The 12,449-nt window shown below is 45.5% G+C and overlaps 1 protein-coding gene across 1 annotated transcript in view; it reads right to left on the bottom strand.

Annotated features, from left to right (window-relative positions):
- The window catches only part of LOC126100629 (uncharacterized), a 35,952-nt gene extending 24,053 nt beyond the window's left edge, over window positions 1-11,899 (bottom strand). The window contains exons 1-2 of the mRNA XM_049911256.1: window positions 11,740-11,899; window positions 10,528-10,615 (exon numbers count right to left, since the gene is read on the bottom strand). Of these exons, the coding sequence (XP_049767213.1) occupies window positions 10,528-10,615; window positions 11,740-11,799 (148 nt within the window). The 5' untranslated portion in view covers window positions 11,800-11,899. The remainder of the gene's footprint in view (window positions 1-10,527; window positions 10,616-11,739) is intronic.
- Window positions 11,900-12,449: the final 550 nt, after the last annotated feature.

The following is a 12,449-nucleotide window of genomic DNA, read 5'->3' as shown; positions in this document are numbered from 1 at the left end:
GCCATGAGAGGCAAAACCAAATATTTGGTCTAAATAGCCCAAATATTTTAATGACTTTCAAAAAGTCGAGATGCTAGTAAATGAGTAATGTGAACAGCTGAAAATAGGTTGTAATGCATCGCAAAATGACCATTGTGGTTGAAGTGCCAATTACAATTTATGATCATTGTATTACTAAGAGGACATTGCAGCCTACATAAATGTGTGTGACTGGTAGAATGTACACTACTGGCCATTAACATTGCTACACAAAGAAAAAATGCAGATGATAAACGGGTATTCATTGGACAAATATGTTACACTAAAACTGACATGTGATTACATTTTCACGCAATTTGGGTGCATAGATCCTGAGAAATGAGTACCCAGAACAACCACCTCTGGCCGTAATAACGGCCTTGATACGCCTGGGCATTGAGTCAAACAGAGTTTGGATGGCGTGTACAGGTACAGCTGCCCATGCAGCTTCAACACGATACCACAGTTCATCAAGAATAGTGACTGGCGTGTTGTTTCAAGCCAGTTGCTCGGCCACCATTGACCAGGCGTTTTCAATTGGTGAGAGATCTGGAGAATGTGCTGGCTAGGGCAGCAGTCGAACATTTTCTGTATCCAGAATGACCCGTGCAGGAACTGCAACATGCGGTCGTGCATTATTCTGCTGAAATGTAGGGTTTCGCAGGGATCGAATGAAGGGTAAAGCCACGGGTCGTAACATAAAAAAATGGCTCTGATCACTATGGGACTAAACATCTGTGGTCATCAGTCCCCTAGAACTTAGAACTACTTAAACCTAACTAACCTAAGGCCATCACACACATCCATGCCCGAGGCAGGATTCGAACCTGCGACCGTAGCAGTCGCGCGGTTCCGGACTGAGCGCCTAACACCACGGTCGTAACACACCTGAAATGTAACGTCCACTCTTCAAAGTGCCGTCAATGCGAACAAGAGGTGACCGAGACGTGTAACCAATGGCACCCCATACCATCACGTCGGGTGATACGCCAGTATGGCGATGCCGAATACACGCTTCCAATGTGCGTTCCCTGCGATGTCGTCAAACACGGATGCGACCATCATAATGCTTTAAACAGAACCTGGATTCATCCGAAAAAATGACGTTTTGCCATTCGTGCACCCAGGTTCGTCGTTGAGTACACCATCGCAGGAGCTCCTGTCTGTGATGCAGCGTCGTCGAACTGTTCGTGCAGATGGTTGTTGTCTTGCAAACGTCCCCATCTGTTGACTCAGGGATCGAGACGTGGCTGCACGATCCGTTACAGCCATGCGTATAAGATGCCTGTCATCTCGACTGCTAGTGATACGAGGCCGTTGGGATCCAGCACGGCGTTCCGTATTACCCTCCTGAACCCACCGATTCCATATTCTGCTAACAGTCATTGGATCTCGACCAACGCGAGCAGCAATGTCGCGATACTATAAACCGCAATCGCGATAGGCTACAATCCGACCTTTATCAAAGTCGGAAACGTGATGGTACGAATTTCTCCTCCTTACACGAGGCATCACAACAACGTTTCACCAGGCAACGCCGGTCAACTGCTGTTTGTGTATGAGAAATCGATTGGAAACTCTCCTCATGTCAGCACGTTGTAGGTGTCGCCACCGGCGTCAACCTTGTGTGAATGCTCTGAAAAGCTAATAATTTGCGTATCATAGCATCTTCTTCCTGTCGGTTAAATTTCGCGTCTGTAGCACGTCATCCTAATGGTGTAGCAATTTTAATGGCCAGTAGCGTACTTAGATCTTGCCAAGTACTGAGATGGTAATTGTGTGCGTTGTCCCCCAACTTGCAGGTAATTAAGCAAACAGTTATTGGATTAAATTGTAGTTGATGGCTGCGTCAGTGAAAAAACAAGTATCGAGGCGAAAAACAGATATGTGCGATCAGTGATCTAGGCATACAGTCGTTGAATATTCCAATGCATGAGCTTATATTGCATATTATTATCTTTTATGTGAGACTCTGTGAACTGTGGACGCAGGGTTACCTGCCCACTATGCTTTTAACCCCTGGACCACTTACATTAGTTTAAGTCTAATTTGGTGTTACCTCTGTAACATGGGCTAGCCTGGTAGATAATGGGTCTGGACCACTCCACTGCATTCCCATCTCATGAGCAGCTCAGTCCACGTCCATCTCTCTGAAGATGCTGCCTGAGTTACAGGAAAACACTTGCATTGTCAATATTCGCAGCACTGTAAGTCATGATTTTTGATCGTATCCAAAGTACTGTTTTAAAAATTTTGTATTCCTTGTATTCGTGCTAAAATTTTTAAACTCTCGAAATACTTTGGACTCATATGTCATATTGCTTTAAGAACATCCATTTATAGCGGACGATCAAAAAGTTTCCATTTGAAGGTCGCACTAACCCCCACGCTACATGTTGGTGTCTATACATGTCTGCATCAGAGTTGCGCTGTGTTGCATACACGCTGCAGTAACGCCCACAAACTTAAATTTTTTGATCGCCCCTTATATTTTCAAAACAGTTACGCTTGGTTGCATACACGCTGCAGTAACGCCCACAAGCTGAATTTTTTTGATCGTCCCTTATATTTTCAAACCAGTCCTTTCCCCACAACTTCACCCACCTATGAGTTCCACACTTATATTAAACACACCTCCTTCTCCCCCTCTCTACATCTACTTCTTCCTCCATTTGTAGGCCCAACTCATCCTCCAACCTCTATCTCCTCCTCCCCACTCATTCTATGTCTTTATCTTCTCCTCCCCCTCTCTTTGTACATTTTCTCCACATTCTCTCTCTGACCATATCTTCCTCCCTTCTGACCATAAGCTTCTGCCCTATCTCTTTTCATCTCTCCCTCCCTCTATTTCTTTTTCACCTATCCATTATTCCTCCACCTTCCACCTGCTTCGCCCCCTCCTCCCCTCTCTCTGACCCATTCCTGTTCCCCCTCACTCTGTCCATCTTCTCCTAAATCCATTTTAACCTGTCCCCAGCCAAACTCGTCAGCATGTGCAGTGCTTGTAATCAAGTTCAATATTGCAGACTGATACTACTCCCACAACAAGCCTGTCATGCAGGACTGACTACATGTAGATGCCTGGTAAACCATTTCTTGCCCCTGATATGTTGGCTGCCTGCAAAGCTGATTGATTTGGCAGCCTGATACTATTCCCACACTATATGCCTGTCATACAGGGCAGCCAATATGCAAAGGGGCTGGAAAAACTCGCTGCCTGCAAACATGGTTGATTTGGCAGGGCGATACCATTCCCAAAGAATTTTCCTGTCATGCAGGGCAGCCTAAATGTGAGGGGCTGGAAAAATTCCTCTTCACCAGTATTCCATGCCACAGTCTGGAAAAACGCCTTTTCGCCATTACCATTGCCCTTATTGTAGCTAGGAGGTTAAAAAACCCACAGTGCTGATACTCACAAGGCCTGCTGTTTCTGTGCCAGATGTGGTTGAAGTCGTTCAAGGGGTTTGGGAGGAGGTCCTGGTCGTACCTAAACACAGTCTTCACAGCCTCATATCTGACTGAAGTTTTTCGAGATTCGTGTTAAGAGCTCAAGTTTTTGTCACGTACATTCCTCCTTAAAACAACAGTCAGTTCATTCAGATAAATTCTCGAGATATGATCACATTTTTCGATATGTGTTGAATTCATAAAGCAAAGACCAGTGACTCATTTGGGGCCCTGTCGTTATCATGCCCCACGAATATTTGCTGTCACGAATATTTGAATGGTACTAGCACAAACTGTCATCCTTTCCCTTTAAAACAAGGGTGAAATGAGTGGCTTTTAAATTGTTTGCAAAGTTATTAAGGTTAGAAATTACACTGACAAAAACTGATACCCAGTTGGGTCTGATTGTCTCTCCACATCTGGCATCGATTTTATATAGAAATTGAAGTCCAATACATACTCCCCTACTCATTCTGCTCATTTTTCTTCTTCTCCTTCAATTCATATGTAATGACTTGAAGCTTGAAGAGTCTTCCACAATAAAACACGAAAATGCGTGATGTACTGTATGATTCTGTGATGATGGAGATGGGTAAATATATCAATCTGAGGTAATTATAAACGAAAAGCTATCTGATACCTCTGACACTGGAATATATGTGGCGCTACTGATGTTTCAAGATTGTAGGGTAGGCGACGTCGAGAGACGGACCAAACAAGAAAAAAATTTCAAGTAAATATGGCCTCCAAAATGCATACTTCAAGCGCTGTTCTGCTAGCGTGAAACACATCTTTTTTACTGCAGAAGTGCTTATAGTTCTTAAGGTAGGCATTTTAGAGCCCGTATTTACTGAACAAATGTTCATGTTTTGATCCACACTATCTCCTCCAAAAATATGGAAACCGAAGAGCTTTCAAATGGTTCAAATGGCTCTGAGCACTATGGGACTTAACATCTGTGGTCATCAGTCTCCTAGAACTTAGAACTACTTAAACCTAACTAACCTAAGGACACCACGCACATCCATGTCCGAGGCAGGATTCGAACCTGCGGCCGTAGCGGTCACGCGAGTCCAGACTGCAGCACCTAGAACCGCACGGCCACACCGGCCGGCAAAGAGCTTTCAGTAGAAGAGATGTGTTTCAAGTATTTACTTGACAGTTTTTTCTCGTTTGGGTTCGTAGTACCACCTTTGTATGTTGCCTACCCTACAATCTTAACAGAAACAGTATCAGTATGAGTATCCACTGTTAGAAGTGTGAGAACGATTTGCGCCTATAAATTTGGTGTCGGCGTTTCCGGATCTGGGTCCCTTACCTCAAATTGATACATTTACCTTTCTCCACCATTACTGAAAGTCTATAACATCATCACAGAATCACCCTATACATTCAAAATGTAGCAAACATTTCGCCTATGATGTGGACGGCGATTAAAGAGACAAATGTTTGTTCTATTACGCATCGGCTTTCAAGCCACTATACGCTCATCATCAATGTCTACTTTACAAAAATAATAATTTGAAAACCACGTGCTCATTGTTGCCAAGTTATTGTGGTGTCGGAGAATCTACAAGAATTAATTCTGAGCTGATACTGAGTGACATACACTCGTTGATCCCTCCCTCTCTCTATCAATTTAAGATCAACTAGAAGCATTCGATATAGACCTAACAGACTGCTTCAGATCGAAACGTCTTTGTTCATGACAGTCCTAATTTACTTTGCACTTTTGGTTGCCTTTTTAGAAACCATACCTAAAGTTACATTTGTTGAAAATCGGACCCACCTCTTATTCGTAGTGATATAATGAATCTCTTCAGGGATACACTCCCAAACTAATCCCACAGAGGCTCATATGAGAGAACTGCTCAAACTATTTTAACACCTTTAAAAAAAAAGCCTTTTGTAGCATTTGAGGTATCTCAGTCAAAGCAGGAGGTTTAAAATACCTCAATTCAAATAACTGCTTTAACCTAAAAGACTTTGATTTAATATTGATTATTTGAAACAATGATAAATTTGAATCGAATACTTTGAAAATATTTCGTCTTGCTCCCCAAAACAAAGGCAGTCATTTGATATGCATAACAACAATATTCTGTTTGGTTTTTATTTTGTCACTTTTGAAAAGATTCATGTTTTAATGTATTTTTACCCCTGCTACCCTCATGGAAACCCATTCCAGTCCACACATTACAACATGATTTTCATACAGACAGAACTGGCGATCCGTGAAGGAATTTAATTTTATTATGAAGTACTACATTTTGCTTGAATTGAGTTAAAAGCAACTTGTAATCATGAGGTATAGCTGCGTCGACGTCAAAACCCGACATTTTAAAAAATCCTGTCGCAGATGAAGGACAGAGTGACCAGTAGTGGTGGATCTGACAGCAACAGGAGAGCCTGACACATAGGGGTACTGTTTGGTGGGACATCTGTAGGCAATGGTACCGTGGCGACACTGATGGCATTTGTTTTGTTGGTGCTGGAAACTAAGAATAAAAACCACACATAAAGTGAACGTTTTCTTCCTTATTGATATCACCATACCACTCTGGCATCAAATGAAGCCGTGCACGTGTAATCCCGAACGAAACTATATTAACCAAGCAGAGCATAGCGACAGGATCTGTGGATCTGGGTATGTGCTAATGGGCTCGATTTAATGCCAGAAAACAAACATAGGTAGAACTTCGTGCATTTGAGATACTGTGAATTTATGCTCATCTGTTATAGATGGGTTAATTGAGCCTTTTCATTAGAGACCACAGCGGTTTGGATTTTCATAGATTGTAACAAAATCTCGGGCGATGTACTCTCGGTTCGAAAAATTTGTGTTTCTGTAAATAATAACTTCTGGCGATGAGTTCGCAGCGGCTTTAAAGCTATCGCGTGGGAGAATAAATATTTCAAGATAAGAAACTGGGACTTGCTTCATCTTCGCATATCTTGTTTTCAGTATATTAAGGATATGTAACACAAGTTGTGCATGCTGTCAGACAAAATCTGGATCTATGAAATGCAGTCCTATCCGCAGAACAGAGAATGAAAGAAGCATACACATCATTTTAAGTTGAGGAACAGTAACAAGGCACCCAACCATGACGTTTTCCCAGACGCAGCACAGAGATGAACCTAGGGGAGGCTGAGGCCCTGGTAGCTATTTTTTTTCTAAAGCCTCGCAATGAATAAGAGTTATAAAAGTACCTGGACATCATTTGACGGCCCAATGTCCGGAAAGATCTGTAGATTCTTAAGCAACCTAAGCTGCCTACAGCTAAGATAAAAAGTATTCTTTGAAATTTTAAAGACAATTGAAGTCTCGGTAAGACGGGACTGTGTCGCATTCTATGCGAATTTGCCATGTCTTACTTGGGAAGACTATCAGAAAAGCCCAGGAGAGATGCAAGAAACATTAGCAACGTACCCGACTTGAAACAACCAAGAAAATCAGCTGTCGTCGACCACTGCCTCGAATATACGAACGAAATTAAATACGACGAGCCCAGTATAGTGCTGCAAACGCCATGTTTTTGTAACAGCATAGGTATTGTATTTTATTGAACTGGGGACCTAGAAACGACGGAGAGGCTTCGTCCCCGCCGTAGCCCTCAGTGGGTTCACAACTCCACAACAGGCTGCAGCATTCCACTTACCCTACCGCCGCTACACACCGAACCCAGGGTTATGACAGCATAGGTAACGAGTCCGTCGAAATAAAGCTATCGGGGAACCTAATAAACTGGGACAGAGCTTTCAGTTGAAACAGAGCTTGGGAAACGGCACTCAGTTTAAGATCTCGCAGGCCATCACATCTACTAGAGCCGGAAAACACTGAAAGAAGAATACGGAATATCACGAGCTCTGAAAAACGAAAGACTGTCAAAGGGTGTAGTTGGCGTCGGGAATGGAACTCGCCTATAAGGCGTGAGACCAACAATATTTCACAACCTGTCCAGACAGCGAGTACACGTAACAGCACAAAACCTGAAGGAGACTGTAGGCTCGGTCGTCGAAATATTGTGCATAAAACGGCAGAGCACCCGGAAGCACAATATTAAGCATTGTTTTCTGGATGTTGGAAGTACATACACTCCTGGAAATTGAAATAAGAACACCGTGAATTCATTGTCCCAGGAAGGGGAAACTTTATTGACACATTCCTGGGGTCAGATACGTCACATGATCACACTGACAGAACCACAGGCACATAGACACAGGCAACAGAGCATGCATAATGTTGGCACTAGTACAGTGTATATCCACCTTTCGCAGCAATGCAGGCTGCTATTCTCCCATGGAGACGATCGTAGAGATGCTGGATGTAGTCCTGTGGAACGGCTTGCCATGCCATTTCCACCTGGCGCCTCAGTTGGACCAGCGTTCGTGCTGGACGTGCAGACCGCGTGAGACGACGCTTCATCCAGTCCCAAACATGCTCAATGGGGGACAGATCCGGAGATCTTGCTGGGCAGGGTAGTTGACTTACACCTTCTAGAGCACGTTGGGTGGCACGGGATACATGCGGACGTGAATTGTCCTGTTGGAACAGCAAGTTCCCTTGCCGGTCTAGGAATGGTAGAACGATGGGTTCGATGACGGTTTGGATGTACCGTGCACTATTCAGTGTCCCCTCGACGATCACCAGTGGTGTACGGCCACTGTAGGAGATCGCTCCCCACACCATGATGCCGGGTGTTGGCCCTGTGTGCCTCGGTCGTATGCAGTCCTGATTGTGGCGCTCACCTGCACGGCGCCAAACACGCATACGACCATCATTGGCACCAAGGCAGAAGCGACTCTCATCGCTGAAGACGACACGTCTCCATTCGTCCCTCCATTCACGCCTGTCGCGACACCACTGGAGGCGGGCTGCACGATGTTGGGGCGTGAGCGGAAGACGGCCTAACGGTGTGCGGGACCGTAGCCCAGCTTCATGGAGACGGTTGCGAATGGTCCTCGCCGATACCCCAGGAGCAACAGTGTCCCTAATTTGCTGGGAAGTGGCGGTGCGGTCCCCTACGGCACTGCGTAGGATCCTACGGTCTTGGCGCGTATCCGTGCATCGCTGCGGTCCGGTCCCAGGTCGACGGGCACGTGCACCTTCCGCCGACCACTGACGACAACATCGATGTACTGTGGAGACCTCACGCCCCACGTGTTGAGCAATTCGGCGGTACGTCCACCCGGCCTCCCGCATGCCCACTATACGCCCTCGCTCAAAGTCCGTCAACTGCACATACGGTTCACGTCCACGCTGTCGCGGCATGCTACCAGTGATAAAGACTGCGATGGAGCTCCGTATGCCACGGCAAACTGGCTGATACTGACGGCGGCGGTGCACAAATGCTGCGCAGCTAGCGCCATTCGACGGCCAACACCGCGGTTCCTGGTGTGTCCGCTGTGCCGTGCGTGTGATCATTGCTTGTACAGCCCTCTCGCAGTGTCCGGAGCAAGTATGGTGGGTCTGACACACCGGTGTCAATGTGTTCTTTTTTCCATTTCCAGGAGTGTATATTGATCAGTGCGAACGTGATGGCCATCTACCTAATGTCCAAATTTGGCACGGATAGCAGCGGTGACGCGTCTTGGCATGGAGCAGTCTGACCTTCGTAAGTCGCCGGAGGGAGTTGGCACCACATCTGCACACACAAGTCACCTAATTCCCATAAATTCCGGGGAGTGGGGTGATGAGCTCTGACGTCACGTTCAGTCACATCTCAGATGTGTTCCGTCGGGTTCAGATCTGGCGAACTGGGGTGCCAGCACATCAACTGGAACTCGCAACTGTGTTCCTTGAACCACCCCATCACACATCTGGCCTTGTGAAAAAGGGCATCATCTTGTTGAAAAAAGCTGCTGCCGTGGGGAAACATAAAGGGGTACAAGTGGTATTCAGCCAGTGTACGATACCCCTTGGCCGCCATGGTGCCTTGAAGGAACTCAACTGGACCAATGGATGTCCACGTGAATGTTCCCGGACCATAATGGAGCCGCCGTCCCGCAGTACAGGTGTCAAGCAGCTGTTCCCTGGAAAACGACGGAATCGCATCCTCCCATTGGCGTGATGAAGAAGGTATCAGGATTCATCAGATCATGCAACGCTCTGTTACTGCACCAATGTCCAGTGCCGACCGTCAAGTGCCCATTTCAGTCGTAGTTGACGATGTCGTAATGTTAACAGTGACACATGCATGGGCCGTCGGCTCCGGAAGCCCATCGTTAGGAGTGTTCGGTGAACTGTGTATTCAGACACACTTCTACTCTGCCCATTATCAAATTCTGATGCAAGTTCCGCCACAGTTCACCGCCTGTAAAGATACTAATCTGCCCAGCCTATGACGCCCGACACTAACGTGGAATGGCCGTCTAACCCCTCGACATCTGGACGTCGTTTCACCACGGTGTCGCCACGTGTTGAGGACACTCGCTACAGTACTCCTCGAACACCCGAAAACTCGTGCGGTTTTCGTGCTGAGCCTCTGCGCCATCACAATCTGCTCTCAGTCAAACTGAAATAGATCTCGCACCTTCCCCATTCTATACACGGACTGAAAGCTCATTGACACTACACGCACCCTGTTTGTGTCTGACTAGCAGTCATTCTTCGTCAGGTGACGCTGTTATCGTCTGGACGGGTTTATATTGACAGCAGGTCGGTGCTCGTAACGTTCTGGCTGAGAAGTGTATATTTGCGTGACAGGGGGCTGAGATGTGGTACGTAAACAAATTTATTTTCTTAATAAGTAATTATTCTTTTTCTCCCTTATTTTCGGACAGTTTTACTGTTTTCTTCCTTGTAAATTAAGCATCCATATCCTGCAAGGTATTTAGACATTTTAAACTTATATGAATATCTGATGTGTTTTGTATTTGCAGTATTTTGTGCAACATATTATCTATTCTATTTTCTAGACCAGACTAAAAAACAGCAAATAAATAAGTAAAATATATGTGCTAGTGCAACCCTAAGCGTTTGGTTGTTTGTGCAGATACAATGAACTCGCGGTTCTGCATTAGTGTCAATCTCATATGCAGTGTTCTCAGGTTACTTACTCCATCCTAATTTGAAAGTAGCGTTACACTCCGCCATTGTGGCCGGGATGTCAGTATTAGGCAACATCTCGTCACCCTTGGTCGGCTGCTACAAAAAGAAGAGAAAATAATGATATTCATCACTAAAAATAAAAGTACAGGGCGACAATTGTTGAACCATACGAAAAAACGGAAATTAGTTACTAATTACGGCGTGCACACACTTTATTCAACATGTAAACGTCACTGCAGATATCAAGACTTAGATTGTGACATGTTCGATTTGCCTGCCATCATTGGCGATAATGTGGCGCAAACGAATAGCGAAATTCTGCGTGACCCCCGGAAGTCTCGGAACATCGATGCTGTCGATGACCTCCTGAATGACTGTTTTTAACTCAGTGGTCGTTTTGGTGTTACTGCTATAGATCTTGTCTTTAATATAGCCCCACAATAAAGGAGTCGCATGTGTTCAGATCCGGAGAATAAGGGTGTTTACCTATTGCTTTCGCACATACAGGCAGGTATGAATATCCAACGAGTGTATTTCGCTCTGCCTACAAAGCCCGACTTCCGCCTGCTACTGCATTTAGCACTGTTGTCACAGCAAGGGGAACTTAACGTAACCGCTTGCTGCATGTGCCTTTATTAACTTTTTTGTCATAACGTAGACAATTCCTTGGTAGATTTTGTAGTTTCTATGATGATTCTTTGTCTTTTTTGTGTATTAACGGTCTGAAGATGACCACTGACATGTTGCTGCAATGTGTAAATGCACAGATGTAACGATTGCATCGTAAAGAGAAACGTCATATCTACAGCACTGAAATTAAGAATCTGAAAAAGTGTGATTTATTCACAAACATAAATCCGTTTACAATATGGGTGTGGTTTCTAGTTCTAGAGAACCAAGAGGACCACAACTACAAATCGCAGTTAACTGCACCTTACTGCTGGAGCAGACGATATGCTGCGGACCAAAACATGTATGTAACTGAAAATATTAGTCATGTGAAGACGGGCACGGTAGCCCTAAAGCGGTTATGGTATTGAAATAAATCATTTTAAACGTATTTGTACTTGGTTTCGTGATTCACCAACTACAAGAACAGTGCTGGAGATACCACGATTACAAATTCATGCCCTACAATATCTAAAAATAAGCTCCAAACCCTTGGAAAATGAAAAATAATCTTAATGATAACATGGCTTATACAGCCTGAGAATACTCACAAGCAAAGCCGCTGCAATTAGCAGCCACACGGCGACGCAGCAAGTGCACAGTGTCTTCATTGTTGTCGTCGTGCAGGCCAGCGTCGGTCAGCCGTGGGAGAGTGTCGGAGCAAGCTGCGTCGGCCACCGCCTGCTGCCGCCCTTTATACCGCACTGACAACGTCGGCCTCCCTTCTGACGTATTCTGCGGGCCGCCTGTACAGTTCCCAGTTGCGTAACGGGCAGCCGGCGATCCGAACGGCCGCTCCAGGTCGAAGCCAATTTTCTAGTCCGTGGCGTGCGTCTCCGCTCCCGTGCGCACGAGCCTCGGAAATGACGGACACGGCACAAAGGGCGGTCGTGGAACTGCGATGCGCACCGGGCATTTTGCATTATTACCGGCGCTACTGACCACTAGTTACGCCAGCGCTCGGCAATTATAAGAGCATGTTCACAGTTAAATGCAGATTCTGAGGAAGTAAATTTTTTCTCGCCCGCCTGATGAGATTGCTTGACTACGAAGAGCAAATTTTCTGTGGGAATGTTCTTGTGGTATCGCTAACCAGAAAGTTCTGCCCCGACCACTAGTTCGCGGCCTGTCTAGTCAGAGCAGGCGCACTGCGGCAGCCAATTGCAACTACGACACTAAGTGTACGTCAGAGCAGAGTAATAAGGACACACTGAAGCCTACTGAAAACGGGTACCACGCTACAAAGTAAGTTGGTCTGTTT

This window comes from Schistocerca cancellata, chromosome 9, assembly GCF_023864275.1.
Source record: "Schistocerca cancellata isolate TAMUIC-IGC-003103 chromosome 9, iqSchCanc2.1, whole genome shotgun sequence".
Classification (NCBI taxonomy): Eukaryota; Metazoa; Arthropoda; class Insecta; order Orthoptera; family Acrididae; genus Schistocerca; species Schistocerca cancellata.
This window is presented reverse-complemented; position numbering and strand designations above follow the sequence as displayed.